At 35.9% G+C, this 21,582-nt stretch overlaps 1 protein-coding gene across 42 annotated transcripts in view; it reads left to right on the top strand.

Annotated features, from left to right (window-relative positions):
• ANK2 (ankyrin 2) overlaps window positions 1-21,582 on the top strand; it is a 306,380-nt gene that overhangs the window by 243,701 nt on the left and 41,097 nt on the right. For 15 of the 42 annotated variants that reach the window (XM_042870754.1, XM_042870755.1, XM_042870756.1 and 12 more), the window contains 7 exons: window positions 3,285-3,429; window positions 4,827-4,838; window positions 8,110-8,212; window positions 8,811-8,914; window positions 12,374-12,415; window positions 13,280-13,315; window positions 20,494-20,718. In XM_042870754.1, coding sequence (XP_042726688.1) covers window positions 3,285-3,429; window positions 4,827-4,838; window positions 8,110-8,212; window positions 8,811-8,914; window positions 12,374-12,415; window positions 13,280-13,315; window positions 20,494-20,718 — 667 coding nt within the window. Of the gene's footprint in view, window positions 1-3,284; window positions 3,430-4,826; window positions 4,839-8,109; window positions 8,213-8,810; window positions 8,915-12,373; window positions 12,416-13,279; window positions 13,316-18,909; window positions 18,933-20,493; window positions 20,719-21,582 lie in introns of those variants that run through there. The other 27 variants (XM_042870772.1, XM_042870775.1, XM_042870770.1 and 24 more) reach the window with 9 other exon arrangements.

The following is a 21,582-nucleotide window of genomic DNA, read 5'->3' as shown; positions in this document are numbered from 1 at the left end:
CCTCACCGAAATGTTCAGCACCGTTTTCCTGTTCCAAATCTCCTTCTCCTCTTATTTTTCCTAGAAATAAGTCTGGAACTTTATGGACAACTTATCTCTGTGATCCCTTTTCTGTGCAACCTGATACCTGCCAATCCTACCCTTTTTTTCCATGTTCATTCTCTAAATGATCTCTCTCCTTCCTGATTCTTTTTTTCTTGCCCTTCTAAGAAGAAAGCATTCTGCATGTTGCAAACACCTACAGCATGCATGAGTTGGCTTGACCACTGAAAACAGATCAGTGGGTGAACTGAATCATTGGTGAGAGTGCACTGGGCCATGACATGTTGTATGTTACAGAAAAGCTACCCAACATACTGAGAGTTATTTGCATTCTGCAAAATAAGAATAATAGCAGCAGCAAGTACAGGAACTCAAATATTTCCCACTTTTTGTTTAAGTATTAAATATACATAGCTTCCTAGTTTAGCAGACTTTTTGTTTGACTTTCTGTTGTTCCAGTGTTTCTTCCCAGTAGAACCCCTGTGTTTTTTTTAGAAGAGTCCAGCCAATTGGTAATTCCTTCTTTCTTCCTTCTATATCTGCTCTAGAGAAGATGACATTACTCAGAAAAGCAGATTTTGACAAAATCTTTAGATATAGTTGGGAGATGAGCAGTGGCATTGATGAGGCTGAGGGTGAACATGAATTCTTTAATTGAGACATGGTGCAATTAGGTGTTTAGTAGACTGTTTTCCCATCAGGTAAGCCCCTAAAAAGTCTGTTGGTATCACTGAGGAAAAGAAGGTATTTTTTCAAGTAAATAGAAGATAAATTACTAACTGTGTAATTCATTGAACCTGTAAGTTCATAGACTGCCACTGGAAGTCACGGAAGATCGATGTACTCTGTTTCATGAACTGCTTAGTAAGTAAGACTGTCATTAATTTAGTGGAGAATGTGAGTGAAGCACTGCTAGCATGATTACACAGGGTAATTTCTTGTACTGATACAAAACTAAGAGGCAGTAAAAACTGCTAAATAAAGAAATTCACGGTCAGCTGAATATATGATTTTTTCTCAGCAGATAACAGCTGTATGTTTTTATACAAATTACAGGAGAATGAATTGACTGAGGTTAAGGAGTATAGCTGTGTGAGATATTTTTATGACAACAGTGTTAATGGTAAGATGAATGAGTGCTACTTACATAGACTTAATCTACTTTGCGTATATGCAATTGTCCTGCAGACAAGCCATGAAGACACTCAGGTACCCATAGTTGTATGAGAAGGTATATTGCTGCACAACCATTTATACTTAAATGTGTATCTGTGTATGTGTATCTTGATAACTGTGTATCTTAAGTTTAAGTAAAGATGAAAGCATAGGGCTTAGTGGGGAGTGATGGATAAAATATTCTGAAGACATTCTGAGATATTCATCTACATCTTTACTACTGTTTGCAGATGTTCACATCACACAAAACAGCTAGTGTTGCTTAGACTTATTACTGATTACTCTTTGATGAGAGGCCAAAGCTGAAATAAGAGATGAGATATGTGTTTTTTTTTTCCTGAGGATGTGTGATCAAAGTGATGAAGACTTCATTTCTCTTATAGATGGAATGTCTGCTGTGATTATTAGAATCTAGTTTATATGAAATCTAACTTGAAACTCCATTTATTATTTATTTGGTTAATGTAATTGCCTTAATATCTTCCAAGTTTTCCCTAAGCTCTATGCTTTATAACGTGACATTACTAGGACATAGGAGGTATCATCTGTTAGAAGAGGGGGAACATGCAATAATTAAATTGGGGGTTGGACTCAATGATCTCTAGAAGTCCCTTCCAGCCCCTACAATTCTGTGATTCTGTGAAATGCACTTTATGGTTTTCTATGAAAGTGTCCAGATTCTCCCTGTTAATGTGGATAGATGGAATTTTCAAGAGCTTGTTCTTGTTATATTGACAAGATTTAAAACTCACTTTTACGTGTAATATTTGTGTACACAACAAAAAAATTTCTAAAACCTCAAATGTTAGTTGGTTTTAGGTGAAAAAAATGGAAGTGATTTATTTGCCAGCCAAAGCATCAAGCTAGAAAAACTAGCTTGTTTTGTTTTAAGAAAATAAATATCGAGATGTCTTCCCTTAGAAGAGAGCACCATTCATAGAGTTTGTGATGCTAATAATGTTTTGCAGGGGAAAAAAAAAGACCCTCTACCAGAAATAGCTGCAGTAACTTTTTTTTTCCCCCACAGTTTTGCTTTATTATGTCTTTAAATCTTATGAATAGCAGTAGTCTATTCTATGATTCTATGATTCTAGTCCTGATACCCAAGTGAATGCTTTCTGAAACAGCGTTAATACCTCTTCCCTAACCCTTACAATCCTTTGGGATTCTGTGTGTATCAGGGTGAATTATTGGCTGAGATGTGTAGCCTCTGAATATAGCTCCTATATTATGACAGTTACAGACCTCTTCACATAACTGGAGAAGAACTTCAGGTTCTCAGTGTTTTCCTATGCAGCTAAGCAAATGAGAAAACCTGAATGTATTGATGGCTTACGGTTGTGTTGTATGGTTCTGTGGGCCACATGAAACCAGTGGCAGACTCACACTAACCCTTGTGAAAGTGGCTGCAATAAGTACATCTCCAGGAAGAAACTGCAGAGGGAAACCATGTTGCAAATGGAAGTGAAAAATAAACATCTACACGCTGTTGGTCAGTTCAGAACATAATGTTTATCTGCCAGCAAAAGCTAACAGTGACTTCACATAGACAAAATTTCCTGGGGAAAATCATTTTGGGCCTGAAATTCAAGATACATGCAAAAAAGTTGCTATATCCAATAACCAATTATCATTTTAGGCATAGATTCATTATGAATTATTTTTGGATAAATGATCAATAAAATCCATACATGTAAATTTACTTCCAGGTTCTGGTTATTGCCTTGTTTTAGAAATATTTTTGTGCTTAATGTACAAAAATAATAATTAAAAAAAAGAATAAAAGGGATGTAGAGGCTGTGCTTTACAAAATAGCAAATATATTTGCCCCTTGCCAGTATGTGCAACAAATGCAGAGTAAGTGTGATTGTTTTTTCAACTTTATTTTGAATTTTTTTTAATCTTGCTTGATGTGCCAGCTTCATTAAATACATTAATTGCTTGTGGTTTGCAGTGTTTCTTGACTGGAAAACGCCTTTGTTTTAATTGTGCCATCCAGCTGTTAGATTCCAATGTGTAAACAAAATTAAATGCTTACCTCTGTCCCTTCTGTGTTTGATTTAAAGGTGATGATACAATGACAGGAGATGGAGGAGAGTACCTTAGGCCAGAAGATCTCAAAGAACTAGGAGATGACTCTTTACCAAGCAGCCAGTTCTTAGATGGTATGAACTACCTGAGGTACAGCTTGGAAGGAGGGCGGTCTGACAGGTATTTGCCTGGATACGTATCCTTTCTCTTGGTATGAGTGTTTGAAATCCATTCCTCAGTTTCTTTAACTCAAGGGAGACAAGGGATGATGCACTTAACATTTCTTTACTAAGTATGTCAAGGTATCAGTTGACACTTTGTAAGGGGAAGACATGGTCAGGAGAAAATTTCCTAACCAGTCAAGAAATTAACACATCTGGCACTGATACTGTATTCAGAATCTAGTGAATAATTTGTTTCTGACTCTTATTTGGTTCTTGAAAAAATGTGGCTTGCTTTATTGTCTTTGTGGCCCGGCAAAGGAAGAAGTCTTGTCTTGGAAAGGACTCATAAATCGTCTTAATCTTCTCTTTACATGAGTCAGGGATTGTGTGGGAAGGTGAACAGTGTGTGTTAGTGTTAGATGAGCTGACTTTCTTTTGAGTGTTTTGTGAGAATTGACAATGTTCACTAAAAAATAATTTAAAAAAATGAGGTCTTGGCAACAGAAATAATTTGTAGCCAACATTTTCCAGCCTTGACTGTTACGCTGGCAACATTTCTGAAGCTCGGTGAAGTCAGTAGGATCCATTCTGTTTACTTCAGTAGGCTGTGAATTGCTGCTGGAACAAAAGATGTCAGGAAACAGTTCAGTTTGCTTCACAGCATGCATACACTCCTCATCAGTGAGGTCTTTTAAACTTGCAGCCTTTGTTGGTATTTAGACAGCTTCCATGAATCCACTGAAAACAAAGTGACTATTGCTTTTCAAGTCTCAGATGATGTTTATGAACTGCATCAGAATGCTTAAAAATCAAAACCTTTTATGATGCTTTTTCAATGGTAAAAACGTTTTTGTGGGTTTTTATTTTTGTTGCTGTTTTTGTTTTTTAGGAGGTTGTATGAAATGATTGTGCAGCCAAATGTTAAGCCGGTTTCTGCAACCATTTAGAACAGTTTAACTTTCAATAAGCTGTCAGTGGATTTCAGTAGATTTTCACAAGCATGTAATTGTTGTGTCCTATTTAGAATTGAATGAAAATGATTTCACATTATTTATCATGCATGGTTATTTTCAAATGAAGCAAAATGATAGAGAAAGTATGAAAAGAAGTGCATCTTTCTGACTCCATGGTGTCATTCTCTGTCTCTATCAGGTTACTGGTTATAAGAATTTTCAGACACTACTTAAATTGTTTTGTTGTAGTTGTTTTTTTTTTCCTTGTAATTTTCATTGCATTTCACCGACTTTGTTTTTTAAAGAAATTCAGCAAAGCAAAATAGTACTAGCAGCTTCTACTCATATAATCTTGTGCATTAACAATTTGATTTAAAAACATATTATTTTCTTTTGTAACCATCTTCCCTGTTTGTTTTATTTCTCTCTCCCCTTCATTCTTTTTCATATGCTTACATAGCACCATGCCCAGGTAGGTATTACATAGCATGAAAACATGTCTTTCTATCCTTTCATGGCACTTGTCTCTCTTCATTCATTTTGAAGGCCTGCTCTGTGCTGGAATGTTAATCTTGAGAACCAAATGAATGATGTTGCTGTTGCAGATGTTTGTTGTCTCAAATGAGTATGATATGCATAGGTGAATACAGATACAACAGTACTGTCAGTAGGACAGTGGAAAGGTCACGGTACAACATCGCTACTGTATCACAGAAACTCCCCTCTAGTAAGAATCAGGGAAGCTGCACAAGATCGCAACAGCTGGAAATTTTCCTCTCATCATGCTGCTGTGAAAGTTAGCTGTTTTCATTTTCTATGTGGAAGAACAGTGGTAGAATAAAAAAAAAATAAAAATAGAATGGGCTACCTAAGTTGGATTCCCTTTTTGGATATGGAGGGCAAGAACCATTTAAGGCCATATGAGTTATTCAGTATTTGAATATACTCCTTTTCAGTGTAGATGCCTTCCACCTTTTGTCCATGATATCTATGAGGAAACTCTTCAGTCTGTAATAGTGAGGTATTTCCAAGGCTGATTTATACTGTTTTTCAATGACACCAGGTTATTTTCCCAGGTTTCTGAAACACTATACACTTGTCACAGCGATAGATACACTCAGCTGGACTAGAGGTTACTGGAGGTATCTGTCTAGGTGAACAAGTGGATGGGCAAGTAGTGCAGTGTGGTCTTCTAATTATCCAGACTAGAAAGTTGGCTAGAGTATACTGCTTTCCTTTTCTGGATACCATCTGGGGTTCATTCATGGCTTAGGAGAGGTGAATGATACATGCCTGCACATACCTAAACACAGGCAAGGCATGCGGTAAAAGCTTTGTGGGGTCATTGGGTTTCACAGTTCACTTGCTGTGGCTGAGGAGAGTGCTTCTGTGTGATTACACTACACTTCCTTAACTGGACTGACATTTCAGACAGTGTCTTTGTTTGTAGATCTCAGAATCACAGACTTCAAACAAACTACTCTTTGTTCTTCCTTCAGCTGGTGCGGCGCACAGAAGAGGGGCAGTGTTGTCTGAACACTACTTTTGAAATAAACAGTAGAAATTAACAGTAGAAAATTAAAATTAATTTATTGCAGTCCTCAGTCGTGTTTGTGCATACCTTCTCTTTTGATGAAGTCCATGCCTCAGAAGTATTGGGTGTTTACTGGAGGTAACATGCACTACGTACTGGAAATGTACTAGGCTGCTTGTAGTGGTAGTAGAAGTAATGTCAGGCACTTATAGGAGAACATGGACAAAATCACCATACAGATGATCTATCAATTCTAGTACATATTTCCTTTAATTAATATTACACATTATATTAACTGAGTGGCAGAACCTACAGTTTGGCTGGTGAACTTCTTTCCAGCATTGCATGGCACAGCAAAGCAATTCTGAAAGTGTCAAGTGTTGAAGTGGAAAAAGTCAAATGTTGGCAAATGGGGTCTGCTACTGGAGCTCATTTTCCACCCAAAGAACAAATGTTCATTGAAGTACTGTTATTATGAGTAAGCAGCATGTACTCTGCCTACCTAGTTCACACTAAAATGTTTAACTAAAATATCCTTCTGTCAAGAGTCCCTTTCACATTGTATTTTTCTGGAATGATTTTGTGCAGACAGGGTGAACTACTTGAAATCAAAATAATTTTTGTCTTAATGAAATCAGAATTATATTCCAGAAATGCACGATCCCAGAAATATTCCAAATATCAGCCTAACCTGTCTTACTTCTTTTACTTGTCTGGGGGAAAGACATTACATGACATGTAGAAGACATTACTTGATTAATTTTGTTTTTCTCAAGACTTTTCTAAGGTTGATATTTGTGTAATGCTTATCTGTTTTTCAGTATTGTATAGTCCATCTGTTATCCTAAGTAGGCCATTGGTGTCTGCCAGTCATAATAGTGTCAATCATTCAGGGTTAGGTATTTGTATAAAAATAGCATTATCATTTTCTTCTAAAAAGGATTAAAGAAGGTGTGTGGGGGGGGGAGTGAAGTTAGCTATTATTCCAAAAGGCTGATTGGTCTGAACCAGAGGGTAAAACCTGATTTCTTACATGATCTGCATTTAAGTACTTGAATATCAAGTCCACAATGTAATTGAGACGTTGTTATTGCTAACAGATGAAAATTAATTATCCTGCCATTAATTATCCCATTAATAAATGCCTCCTGTACTGATCCAGGGCATTAGTCATTATGAGTAGTACTCATGGATGTATAAGCCATGAAAAAAAGGCTACTTCCTTTAGTTACATGTACTGCATTCATCAGAGTACAGAACAATATTACAAAGTGCACGTACGTCATCTAAAGATGATGGATCCACTCTTAAAAGTCACTGTTAGATGCTCCTGCTAGTGAATGCATATAGAACACCAAGCTAGTGGTATTTGATAGCAGAAACTCCATTTACCTCAGTATTTCTTTCTGTGGTGTGTTATTTGTCTTGTTGGCTTTTTGCTAGTGAATACTGCAGTTAAATTCTGAACCAGTGCTTGGAAGCAGCTTATTTACTGCCTTGCATCCCCTATTGCTACAGCAACCAGTTTTCTGTGGAGCTGTATGTACTTAATGAGAAAACAGTGCTGACATTCAGATTGCCTCTAAAGATGCTGTTGGCATACAGAGGAAGAATTTGTCTTATGCAGAAGCTTGTGGCTGGCCACAATTCACCTTGCTTTGTGTACCTTCCAGGGGACAATATCAAGCTTTACTCATTTAAAATTTTAATGGGGTTAGAGTAGATCATAACTAAGCTCTAGAAAGTGTCATTTCAGATTTTCTTTGGATTTAGCATTCTGTTTTTCTTGCAGTATGTAGCAGGAGAGTGAACTCTTCCAAAGAGCCTTATTTAAAAGGAATTTGTATTTCTTTTAATTAAGGAAATAATCATGCCACAAAGCCAAGTATAAAGCATTTGTGAATATAAAGTCAACTGTAAATCACCTAGATTAATCTCTAGGTTCTGCATTCAAAATGAATAAAAGTCAGTCAGAATGCTCTGTGGCCTTTGGTCAGAAAAACAGCTTAACAGCTCTATTAGCTGTTAGCATCTATTAGCTTAAAGCTCTATTTTTCCCCTCTCATGACTACTATATACTCCCCCTGGAAGCTGCATCATATTGCTAATTGCACGCTTTTTTTCATTCTCCCACTTTATCTATCATCACACCTTTGCAACATCATCTGTACTGCTGATCTATTGCTATGGCATCCTACCAACCTACCAGCCTGCGATCCTTCAGTTCAGACAGGTCTCACACACTGAGCCATGCCTCCTATCTGAGGGACAGTGCCATGATTGACGACACTGTTGTAATCCCTAGCCAGCAGGTAAGCACATTCTCTTAACTTCACACTTTGTTTGGGCAAATACGGAAATACACAAAAATTACTGTTCAAATTGTACAGAGAACATAGAGTGTGTGCTGCTTTATCTTTTGTAATATAAACCTCTTTATTTGCAGTTGATACTTAATGTCATATTATACTATGCAATATGAAGCTCTATTCCAAAATAAATGACTGTGCTGTATGAATATAGGACAAAGACAATAATGTTCTCCATTTTACCACACTAATAGCCATTGGGCCCAAGAGTGGTCTGATAACTCAAAGCCGCTGTCCTCAAATGTATAATCCTGAAGCATACCTTAAGTTAAGAAAAAATTATTTAGGAAATGCCACTTTGATAAATCACAGTGTTTATTTCAGTGGGACCACTAACAGAAATGATTACTTTGGGCAAGTGTAAAATTTTATAGTAAGGGGTTTCTAATATTATTTTGCTACTATAGTTTGTTTACTTCTGAAAAGAATTCAAGCACTGCAGGTAGTACTATGCAAAATGCATCTTCTTATTGTTTCATTGATTAATGGTGTTTATTGTAGTAAAAACCAACAAACAACACATTTTTTTTGGTTTACCAAGGTAACTACTCTGGCCAAAGAAGCAGAAAGGAATTCATATCGCTTAAGCTGGGGGCCTGAAAACTTGGATAATGTGGCTCTTTCTTCCAGCCCCATTCATTCAGGGTAAGTGTATCAATTAGTACTGTCTTAAAATTAAAAAAAAAAAAAAAAAAAAAAAGAGAGAGAAAGAAAGAAAGGGAAAAAGAAACAGAATACCTGCAATGGCAGTAGTTTTAACAGATTCTTAACTAAGAGGTTTTTGTTTGTTTGTTTGTTTTTTGTTTGTTTGTTTGTTTTTAATTCATCCTCTCCTAGGGAAGTCAATAAATTGTTACAATCACTTAAGTTCTGGCAACTCTGAATACCAAGACTACCTACCCACTGAAATCACTGAAATCTGCAGGTTAGGTTTCTGTCAAGTTCCAGAGGAATACGACAATTATCACATACACATGTGCATCTGTGTGAGTTTTATGGGAAAAAGTCATTTTTAGAGTTAGTAATAACTGAAGCCACAGGGCTCATCAGTCTTGGTGGCAAAATACTTTCTGTGCTAATAAAATATGTAAACACAAACTCTAGTGCTTGTCAGAATAATTAATTAAAAACAAAACAACAACAACAAAAACATAGAGGACTTTAAAGTACACAAAGTGTGTAATAGACAAGCACAATAAACATTACATGGTTTACGCATATTTGGCCACTGTATACAAATGTTTTCACAACTGTTTATGCTTATCATGGTTGGCCTCAAAATCTGTGCATGCATTTAAGTTCTCTTGCTTACTGTGTTTGGAGTAATTTTATTCTTTACACTGAGTTTGATACTTGTGCCAAGAAATTTGATGAGATGTGCAGATGAGTTAGTAACCAACATGCAATACAAAAATATTTCTGTGGAGCTATGTAGTATGCAGAATGGCTGGACATCACAAAATGAAAGATTTTTTGTTAATCTCAAATTAGTTTGCATTAATATCAAATTAGTTTGCAGTCCATATCTTTCAAAGATAATACTAGAGTTCCATCTGGAATAGCAGGCAGTTCTGGGCTAGAAGAGGAACAATGTTGTCATAACTGAGAGTGCAAATTGACTGATCTATGGCATATATGAGGAGTTTGTTAGCTGGTAGTAGGATATTTGGATGTAGCCAGTGTTGTTTGGATATGCTTTTTGAGCTCTATAACTAACACATGAAGTGACTATGCTTAGCTTGTACAGTATACATGTTATTATCAATGCTGAGATATAAGCTTTAAAATTGGTTTTGTGTTTATTCTAACTCTAAATGGTTTACAGCCTTTTTCCAAAGGATGTATTTCTTTTCAGTTACAGCAAGGTAGGTCTTTCTAGTGATTGCAGAGGATGAACTCTTTCGAGATGAGTAAAATTTATTTCATGATCAAAAAAAATGTTAGCAGTTTAGATCATTTTAGGGCTCTTAGGGTAAGAATATCTGATTTGAAGAGCAACAACTCTCTGCATTTTTGTATGCAACAGTGAAGTTCAGCACCACACAAATTATGTTTTTTTCATATATTTTCTAAATACTGTAATAAAGAAATCTATATTAACAATTACTCAGCCTTTGGAAAAGGCTGTACAACACTTCATTTTTATCTGACTTAGATTTATCAAAATTATCATGTTAGATTTATTCAAGGTACCAAAAACTGCTGGATTGCATCTTTTATACGAAAATAGATTGCCTACTAGAGTTATGCTTGTAAGACCCCTTTTAAAAAGTGAAACTATTGTAGAAGAATGGAGTGCATGATTGTTGCAGTCACTTAACTGGAAGAAAGCAGATCTATTTGTCATCTATATTCCTTCCATCACCTACACACTTCTTTAGATACACACTATTATTGATAGGTTATTAGGAACAAGCAGTATTGCTTATGTTTTGGGTACAAGCACTGAAGTAGTGCATGCCAGAAAAGAAACACTATATAAACATTGCTAATAGGTTTAAGCAAGAGTATGCCCTTGCTTTTGCTCAAGACACTGGAAATGTATTGGATGTAGACCACATTTTTGATGAACTAACACATCAGCAAAGTATTGGACAAAGCTTTATTTGGCACAGATTATCTTTGTCTTGTGTTCTCTGCAATCTGACAGAAAATTGATATTCTCTCCTTGCACTACTTCAGTGGTTAACTCCAAATTGCTGAGTTCTTACCAACCTCCTATTGTAGGGAAGTGTTTCTGTGGATCACAGTGTAATGTATCCAATCAAAAAGACTTAGAACTATTCTCTGGGTATGAAAGTTCACAGGTGTATGTTTCAATTTTTGCATAACTAACCAAAGCTTCTCCTAGGTCTGATATTTCTGAAGGGGAAAAAGTTTCAACTATCCATTTAAAACTTAAATGTAACTGTTGTTTCAGTATGCTGATGAGTTCATCAGTATGACATGAAAGACAAAATCCTTGGTCAGAGTCTTTGGCAGCCATTTCAAAAACAATAAAACAATTCTCTTATTAAATGTAAAACACTCTTGGTGCCCACTGTCTCAACATAAACATTTCCTAGTCATTTTTACACAGTTAACCACTTCTGAATAGTTTAATGTGTTAGATTAAGGAAAATGTACAAATTTCTGCATTTAAACTTCCTTTTAGCAAATCAGATTTACTTCTGATAAAACTATCTGATTTTACAAATTCAGCAAAGGTAAGGATTTGTCTTCGTACCAGGAAGATTGGATGCTGAATGTTCAATAAGGTGGCATTTTATCACTCCGCTGGTAATGAAAGGAGTGTTATGCATAATTTCCTGCTGAAGCATTATGGGAGACAGAACTAACACCTACATAAATGCAAATATGCTTCACAGTTTTAATCTGATACCTCACAGTATTCTACTGCGCAAGAGCACATAATATTTTCATTAATTTGGAAGGCAAAAAAAATGCTGAACTGAATGGTTTCTTTTCACTTGCAGCATTTAGATATTTCTTGTCAGTCAGTATGGTATTCTTAGGTCTCTATCACACACAGTAGCTAAGTGTAAATGGTAAAGATAAGACTGAGTGTAAGATTTTTCAGGTATATGTAACGTGCAAAATTAAGTTGTTTTCATTCTTCAGTTCTGGTGATACAGTGAACATCTCCCAGTTTAGTTCTGTAGATTAGATTCTAAGAATTTTCCTGGCTAATACATAAAGATACTGTAGATAAGAAGAAAGGCAGATCTGTCATGCTGTCAGAAATGTGGCAGTGGGAGTGAGGAGCTTTGTGTTGATGTTGCGCTGATATTAGCTTGCTTCCATGTCCTGGAGCAAGATACACAGTAGCACTAAATGTTTTCCAGCTCTTAATTTGCTTGCAATAAAACGCCTATTTAATGAAAAATACTGTTTTTATTTTCTTAATTTGATGAAGGAGTTGTTAACGTATTTGACTAATAGGTGTTTCAAGTGTATCAGTATTTATATCTGACAAAATTAAATAGCTGGGCTATTATTAAATTTACCTTTCTGGAAGTTTTTTCTTCCATCAATGAAAAAGGGAGAAAGACAAGGGAGTTGGTAGCTGGTACTGTGACAAATAATGTGAATTATCATTCTTAGCTGTCTGTCTGCAAAAAAGGAGACTGGATCCTTACTAACAAGGTAAACAAAATATATTTTGAGTGTTGTATTTTGAATCCATAATATTGTTTCCCCAGTGTGACATTCATTTCCCAGAAATAGTTATGGAAACAGGACCTGGCAGCTACCAGCTGATAGTCATTTCTAAAATCTGAAAACCTAAATGATTTCAAATTGTATTCTAGCCTTATTCAGGAAGTCACAATAAAGTAAAATGGGGTTTATTTCATTAACAGAAAATCTCTGTCAATGGAAGAAAATACAATAGAGATACAGATGATAACAAGCAACATCAGAATACTAACTGACCTTATAACACATTACTAAGAGTCTAAACCGGTCAAAGTGAAAGTTTAAAATTTGTCATCCTGTAGTGGAGAACAAAAGGAGGACAATAAACATGTTGAAAAGGAACAACAGATTACATACGTAGGGAATTAAAAGAATAGAAAATCATGATTGCCTGTGTTATTAGAAACACTGCCTGGAAACAGTCTAGACACATACTTTTAATATATCGTGGTCCAAATTTAAATGTGTTTACAGACACCAATTATAGTCTGTTTCTGAAAGATTTACTCAGATTCTAACTTTACATTTTATGTATCTGACTTCCAGTTTGAGAATGTATATAGAGAAAGCAGAGCATTTTAGCTTTACTACTGTTGTAGTAGTAATCATTTGTAACCAAGGATGTTTATGTAGCCTTACTTTTCATACCTCCTTCTACTTTCTCACCTGTAATGAATATGCATGCAGTATATATATTCATGTGTTTAATTTAGAAATCTGTTTCATTTTTTCCAGTATTTCAGTATTTTATTTAACTCATTTACTTTTTCTTTTCTTTACTTTTTTGATGTTAAATCATCTATTCTGTTGCAGATGCTCTTCTCCATGTCTTGATCATGACAACAGCAGGTGAACTTCTGTATAATTTCTTTCTTTAACATGTTGCACCTCTCATCTGCCATATTTATCCTTCTCTCTTACCTCACTTCAGGCTGCTTTAGTGTTTTGATAGTGCACATTAGACACGAGGAAAAAAAAACCCTCTCTGTCTATAACAGTTACACATGGACCTATTTCTCTTGTGACTGAGCATCTACTTTCTCCCATCTGCTGTTATATCCTTTATGAGAAAATGCTGGGCACATTACAGGTCTGCAAACAGCCTTGTCAAACTTCCTATGCATTTCTAATTTGTTTTAACCCTTGATTTAATTAACAGTAAGTTTTCTTTATCAATGATCTGGATGAATATTATTAAAAGAAAGGGAAAAAAAAAACCCACAAAAAATGCAAGACAAACTGTAAATAGGTTTAGTATCAAATTTCATTTCACAAAGTTGGCTTTTGCTTTTTCTCTTCACTCTATAAAGAATGTCGCAGAACCACTTCCTATGCCATATCTTCCAAATTATGCCACCCTGTTGGAACCAGTAGAATAGCAGTGCTGTATTTGAAAGAAATGAAATTGGATTCCATATTTTTAATTGTTCATACCAAGTGCATTTTCTGTGTTAAGCAGTGATTTTATCACTGACACATCACTTCCTGCACGGAGACCTGAAGCGGTAATTTCCCATTATGTTCACTTAGCAAACAAGTTGTTCACTGACAGAAAATTTCATCTCCTTTAACATAATCATGGAAAAAGCATAAGATTTCAAAAATATTCAGCTATGCGAAATTAAGTGGCTAAATAAAATCCCAAACTACAGAACCATGTTTTTAGGTGATGTCATTCAATCTCTCCAGAGCTGACAAATGCAGCAAAGAGTTATTACTTCTAGTGGATTCTTGTGTAGAATCATGTTTTTTGTCCTCCTCAAATGTGTATTTTGCCTTGTTTACACATGGCATAGCTGCAGCCTGATCAAAAGCACACTGAGGTAGTCGATTAACTTGCTGTTGACTTCAGTGAGAGCTGGAGTGAGGCCTTTTCTCTTAGTTTCAGTTCTATGGGTTTTCTTCTCCAGCTGAACACTTTACAATGGCTGAAGCACCCTGATGTCTGTTTCTGCTTCTCACTGCGACTTACACTGAATGCTGCTATCTCCTTGTTTCCCACTGTCTTTGATAAAATTAAGATAACATACACGTGAAAGTTCTCAAATGTGCCTACAGTGGATGTGCTCCAGTTGTAGCTTTTTGACTGTATCTTGCTACCTGATGAGAGCATGTATGCCTGCTTAGTTAGTTTAAAGGATAATCATATCTGAACTGAGCATATGAAAATGGTATATTGAGTTTGCCTATACTGATTTTGTGTGTATTAGAACTGCTGCCTATCCTAGAAAGATACTTCATATTGCTAGATTTGCATGGCTCTTCAAATGATTCTGCAGAGTGAAAAGTGTGTTGAGTGCCGCCAACACGCTTGCATTTACAGCTACCTAGAAGCGTGACTCTTCTGCAAAGCTGTTTACATAAGTGGTTCTTTAAAAACCACACAGTATCTGTCTTCTCTCACCCTAGTGTTGACATATCCATCTTTTGTTTGTAATCCTCTATCCCTTAAATGAGCATAGATACAAAATAAGATTGCGCTAATTCCATATGAATAAAAATGGGAGAGGGAATAATGACACAGGATGGGATGTGAAATACAAAAATTTACGCATTACTGGAAATCACAGTAATTTTTGTCAGTATGAGGTGGATAAATCCAATGCATAGATTGTGTTTTGTTCAAGTGGAGCCATCAGAAAACTCACTGATGTTTGCTTTGTTATAGAAGGCTTGAAAGATATAGGGGGCTTTTCCATATGTCCATAACTAGCAGTATGACATTGCTTGACATATGCCAAGTGTATTTGCCAGGTTTAGTTGCTTTAGAATTAAAGGAAATTAACTGGTCTGTACTATTTATTAGTAGGTATAGCTAAATTAGAGGTGAATGGGTAATGCTTGATTAACTGCTAACCAGAAGATGTGTAGCATCACTTGCAGTCTATAAATTATTTCTAGAAGAGAATTGCTTTTGTTATTATTTTTCAAATCCTGATTTTTCCTTCATTCTCTTTAAAAGAGAGAAGGCAATATTTTCCCCAAAGGTAATTTGTTTCATTGATTTGGCTATATAAAGCCCTAATATTTTCACTTCCACCTTGCTAAGTCACAGGAAAGCTCAGTATCAGTCCCATGTGCAAGACTGCGTAAATATGATGTTTGTATCGCGCATCATTTCTATCTCAACCTTTAAAGCTGTCAGAAATGAAAACTTTGAGTAAGTCTGTCTTGACTTCAAGTAGTGACAAAGCTCGTGTCGTTTTTGCCTTGTTCTGACACACAGATTTTAACTTCTTCCACTTTAACCCTTAATTGGCTTTGATTTTGAATTATCACTTAGTTAAAATCCATTTTTTGCAATGAGTTGTCAAGATAATTCAAAGTTAATGCTTAAGAAGGATGCCTCCGCAGTATCTAGCTATCAATGGAAAGACATCTAAAATGTGCTCTAAAGTAGACTTTTTCTGATGAAGGTTACATGACAATTTGTTCTATGGCTTGATCAATCAGTTCATTGATTTTGGCTGCCTTTTAAATGACTCACAGGAACATTTTCAACTGCCCAAATGTTTTTTGCTATTTATATTGTTTTCCATCTGCTCAGTTTTACCTCATTTCTCCTTAACTGTATTAATCCCTGCTAATGTTTTCCTTCCTCTACTGTGCCATTTTAAGCCCTTCTGAAAATTGTAGCTATTGTATTTCTGTGGAGTTCCTGTAAGTTGTTGTTATTATTGTTTCTTATCTTCTCTTTTATCTTACCTTCTTCTAACTTTTAAAACTACAGTAGATTATCATAAAAGCATACATCTGCCTAATTTTTCTCAGAATGCCATTTTCCTCTCCTTTTCTGGTGAAAGTCTGTAAGAGCTTTCTGATGCCCTTTAATCCTATTAACATTTTTTCTTTCTTGTATTTTTCTTCTGGGCTCTTCACAACCATTTGTGTTTCATTTTAAGCACCCCTCTGATCTTCATTTTCTGTACACAGATGCTTGTACTTCTTCTTTCTGCAGTTGGGCGATGAAGTAAAGTTTCGTGTTTAGTCCAAAGTAACTTTTTTTTGCAATGTCCAGCTCACATGACCAGAAGAAGTATATATATGGTGTTAGGGCTTTTCGTACTCCAGTACTATTTATTATTTTCTTTTTGACCTTAGAAATTTGCCATGATAAAGTACCACTAATTCCAGTGGTGGCTTAATATCTGCTAGTGTTCCTGCTGGTTTTGTTTCTTCTTTTGAGTAAGAATCTCTTCCTACCTTTGTCTTGCCACTTTACTTCTGGTAGAAGAAACATTAGGGAGAGAAGAAATAGTGAGGAAGGAGCAAATAATTAATCTGAATATTAATTTTTCTTTATATTAGTCATATATTTTTTTTCCACTCTCACATGTGTTTCAGAAAGTGTGTTTTATTAATATCATCCACAGTTTTGTATGAATATCTTTGATATTGATACACACAGTCCCTCAAAACAAAGACTTTCTAGTCCTGGAACAGTAACATCACAGTCCTGATGCCTTTCTATAGAGCAAGTAAATGGAAAAGGATGCTGCTATGATTCAGAAAATACTTTGTTATAAATTATTTTCTTAACTCTACTGCATATAAATATCCAAACCAATGTGGATTGTGCTAATTTAAAAGGTTAAAATAAATTGGACTAAATAAATGGGTAAAAAAAATGAGTTCAGCAAAAACTTAAGAAACAGGGTGGAAAGGCAAAAAAGAATATAATTCCACATTCTTGCCAGCTCTAGAAATCCTACAGCTGTATGCTGTCTTTTCAGACTGTTAAGATGTGGCTTGTTGAACTGGGAACTTTTTCCCCTTTGCTTGCTTTCTGGCTGTTACTGTGTTAATGCTATCTCTTCCTAGTTCCTCAAAATCAGTTTGCCTCAAATTTCACAGTGGTGAATAGCTGCTTTTTGTGTACTAGCTGTTGCATATTTTTTGTATGATAATTGGCACCGTTCCTCCTCTGCTGTCTTCACACTAGGCTGTGTTTGCCTGAATTTGCTATATAGCCAGAAGCCACGGAACCCTTCAGAAATCTCCCATTTCATCTGGGGGTCTGTTTCAGAGATACAGTACAAATATATTTTTTGCTATATACTGTGATGAACATTCCACATTTGCTAGATTTTATCTTGTTATTTGTTAAATATGTTAGATATTCTGTATGATAGAAACAGCTGCTTTTATAGTAAATAATATCTGACTTTTTTTCTCATCATCATTATTATCTTTGTGTCCTACTTCGAGAGACCTTCGCCCGTTCTTCCACTCTTTGAAGTGCTAGTTGCTTTCAATGGCAGATAACTGAGAGACCTTGCTCTGATGTGCTTTGGCTGCTAGACAAATTCAGTAAACTTAAACTGAAATAAATAGTTGCAACTTTAATTAAAGACTGAACACACACAGCTATCGCTTTACATCTCAAGAGTGTACTAAAGAGAAATGCCGTGTTTGATTTTTAGTTGGTCTGTATTATGAGTATTGCAGCGTGGGAACACAGGGTTATTACTGGAGGGGGGAATTAAATACCAGGCTCTTACTGATGTTTGAATTTAAAGACTACTCCTGATCCAGCTTTTATGTTGGTCATACACTACATAGGGTAGTTATCTGGATTGTGTTATATGTGCTTTGTGAGAAAGCACTACTGATCCTGCACTCTGCTCGTCTTTAAGTAAGTCTGAGTGGTGCAGAGGAAAAAAAGCATCATACTATAAGGAACAGAAGCCATTACTATGGTCAGAAGTGAGATTATTAGATTATTAGCTTTGGACCCTTCTCTTTTGTGTGTATGTATTCTTCTAGCAATGAAGTGTTCTAGCAGCAGTGTTCTTGGCATTGCTGAGCCACAGGGAGATAAGTTGAGGTGGACATAAGACAGAGAAATGAACTAGCACTGGTATTTTCAGTGATGGACAGAAAAGGAAGATGATCCTGTTAATGTATGCCATCTTGAGTATTATGTCAATAATGACTAATAAATGAATCACAAAGACTGTATTCCTGACAGCTTACACAATCAAAAATGTGAATGCTTGTTTAATTCAGTAAGTGTACTCATCAGCTTCTGGTAATTAGGGGGGTAGTATTTCTGTTGCTCATAGTATTAGCACCGAAATGTGAATCTCTTCTTTGAGAACTCAGTGTTATTAAAGCATCCATTATAATAGAGAATTGGAGCGATTCTCTGAAACAATTCAAAACACTTTGACACCACTTCATACAGTTAAAGGAAAATTGCAATGCAAACTACAGAGCATTATTGCAACAATTGAGCATTTAGTATCTGTTAAGCTCTTCTTTCATCTGTGCTTTAAAATGTATGAAGTATGTATTTTGTGAAGGAAACTCCCATTTTTTCTAAATTAATCCCCAGAGAATCAAAGCCATAAAATGTTTTCATTTTCTTTCTTTTCCCCCTTGTTAAAACCACAGAAACACCAACCTCTAAGGAATGAGATAATGGTTGTACTACCCAGACTTTTACACTTAACAAAACCTAGAGGTATATGAATGGCAGTAGAATAGGAGACTGCATGTGTGAGAAAGACTGGCATCCATGGTGCATGGTGTGCTTCTGACTGGCACTTGTGGCTCCTTCCCATCATCCATTTTTCTGACTTGCACGGTGTGTGTTGAGTGTTGTGTTTTTACAGCATGTGAAATTACTTGTAGCTGTGTGGATATTGAACGGATGCAATGTTTGTTGCACAGAATGGTCAAGGGGACAGTGGGAAAAATACCTGTATTTGTAACTCACACTATAAGGGCTTTTCTCTATTGCAGGTCCTTCAGTAGCATTTCTGCGACTCCCCCTGTGGTGATTCTATTTTAGTGTCTAGAAGTAGGCCTGATATCGTTCTGTCTCATCTACTCTAATTTTCACTTACAGCAACCTGACATTCCCGTTCTGCATCAGGAATGATTCCAAGTCATATACCAGTAAAAAAAATTGAAGAAATTCTATACTTTTCCCAGGAATTTCCCTAATCTTTGTAGCACATCTTTCAAAATCTATCTCTTGGTTATATATGGAACTACAGGAAGTTCAGCCAGTAAGAAATTCCACAACATGGTTTTATCTCTTTTTAGAAAAAGATATAAGAATTTATCTTGTGCTACTGCCTGTAGCTATAAGGTTTCCACTGGGACATAGTATTGATGTGCAAAGTAGCACAAAAAGACAAAAATCCATAAGTAAAACTCCTATATAATACCTGGCAGCCATTGTCAGCTCAACAAAATCCGAATTTGTCTTCAAGTGATAATGACATGCTGTCAGTCCATCCCCACTCCTGTTTGAAATTCATTCTTTAATGGCATGGAGGATTATTTCTTTAATAAATCAAAGATTTTGATTGGTTCTACATCTTCTCCACCATTATTTTTTCATAATTTATTTGTAATTTCCTAACTTTTTTTAATAATCTCTTGCCACAGGGTAAGGAAAAAAAAAATGAGGTCTCTAAACCTAGTGTTAAAGAGTCACTTTTTTTTTTGTAGTGCTTTCTCCTACCTTAAAACATATTTATCAGCAATCTTATTTTTAAGGGAAAAGTTCTTTCTTATAAGAGATTAAAATTAAAGAAACGAAGTTTTTGACATAAATCGGTGATAGCTTCAGTAATTTGCTAAGAGCTGCGTCCATACACTCTAGAATGAAATTTGATTTTTTTTTAATCGGAGAATTTAATCTGAAAATCGTTCAGAACTTGCTTTAATAAATAAATTACTTTAAGATATACTAGTTTGTAAAGTACTTACAAGAATGCTGTGTGCACTCCAACGCCCCAAAGCTCACACACATCTATCAGTAACTGCTGGTACTTCTACCAACAGCAGCAATGTAATGTAAGACTGTTTCTGTGGAGAACTCTTAGATGCTAGTTGTCAGTTTAAGTAACAAGTGATCGTAGCATGCTTTAGCGCTTCACATGGGAGAAAGGCTTTTTCTAATCATGCGTTCCTAGAGAGAGAGCTGTATTTGTATTTGTTACGTATGTGAAACATAATCACAGGGCATTTTGATATGCTTTTGAATCTAATAATTTTTCCTGATTTTTCAGCTTCCTAGTTAGTTTCATGGTGGATGCTCGTGGGGGTGCCATGAGGGGCTGCAGACATAACGGACTGAGAATTATTATTCCTCCGCGGAAATGCACTGCTCCAACACGAGTGACCTGCCGCTTGGTGAAACGTCACAGACTGGCCACCATGCCTCCCATGGTGGAAGGGGAAGGCCTGGCCAGCCGTCTCATCGAAGTGGGACCATCTGGGGCCCAGTTTCTTGGGTAAGGGGTGCCATGTGGCCTAAAGGAAAACGTTTGGTATGTTTTCATGTTTGCAAGTTGCACTGAAATGATTCCTCTTCCAAGATTTGAACAGAAAAAGATTATTCTGATATATGCTAACAGACTGCTTGTGTGAAATGCAAGTCTTCAGTTAGTTTTCAATGCACAGAGTTTTTTTTAAGCCTTTTCCTTTGCAAACTGATTTTTTAAACCTCTTGCACTAAAGTTGAAATGCTTTCCTGGACTTAATTATTACTAAGTAAGTGTTGTAATATTTTAGTGGGAAAATCCCTTTGCAGCCAGAAAAGGCTGTTCATAGTATATTTAAATATGTTCAAACTAACAAATAATTAAATAATCTGCCTATTAGGTGTGAATAGCACAGCACTGATGTGAAGCCTGCTTCAAATACAACACAGGTTACAGCTGCATATCTGAGAAGCTTGTGTTGTGTTATCAGAAGTTTGGGCTATCAGGGAAGCACAGTACCTTTGATTTTTCTAGGTTTGAAATTGCTAAATTAAGTAATAGGACAACCACAGAATTCCAGGTCATTTATTTTGTCCTATGCTGCAAAAACCATAGAAAGATCAGATTTGTGTCAGCTGCAGAACTTGTTTTAGCAATTTTCAGCTGAAAGCAGTAATTACCCATATTTTTTTTTAATTTGTCTTACTAAATATTCTCCATATCAGCTGTGGCATCCAAGAGTGGATGACGAAGGAACAGAACCCCTACTATTACAGTAAAAAACAACCTCATTCAGAAATTGAAAAAAGTGACCCTATAAACTGCAATGGTTTAAAGTCATCAAAATAAATCAGTTGCTTTAAAATGCTGTTGTAATAGGCAGCTATCAGAGCC

This window comes from Lagopus leucura, unplaced genomic scaffold, assembly GCF_019238085.1.
Source record: "Lagopus leucura isolate 7727_CA_CO unplaced genomic scaffold, USGS_WTPT01 Super-Scaffold_100004, whole genome shotgun sequence".
In the NCBI taxonomy this organism is placed as follows: Eukaryota; Metazoa; Chordata; class Aves; order Galliformes; family Phasianidae; genus Lagopus; species Lagopus leucura.
Note: the sequence above shows the minus strand (reverse complement) of the source record. Positions and strands in the feature narration are given on the sequence as shown.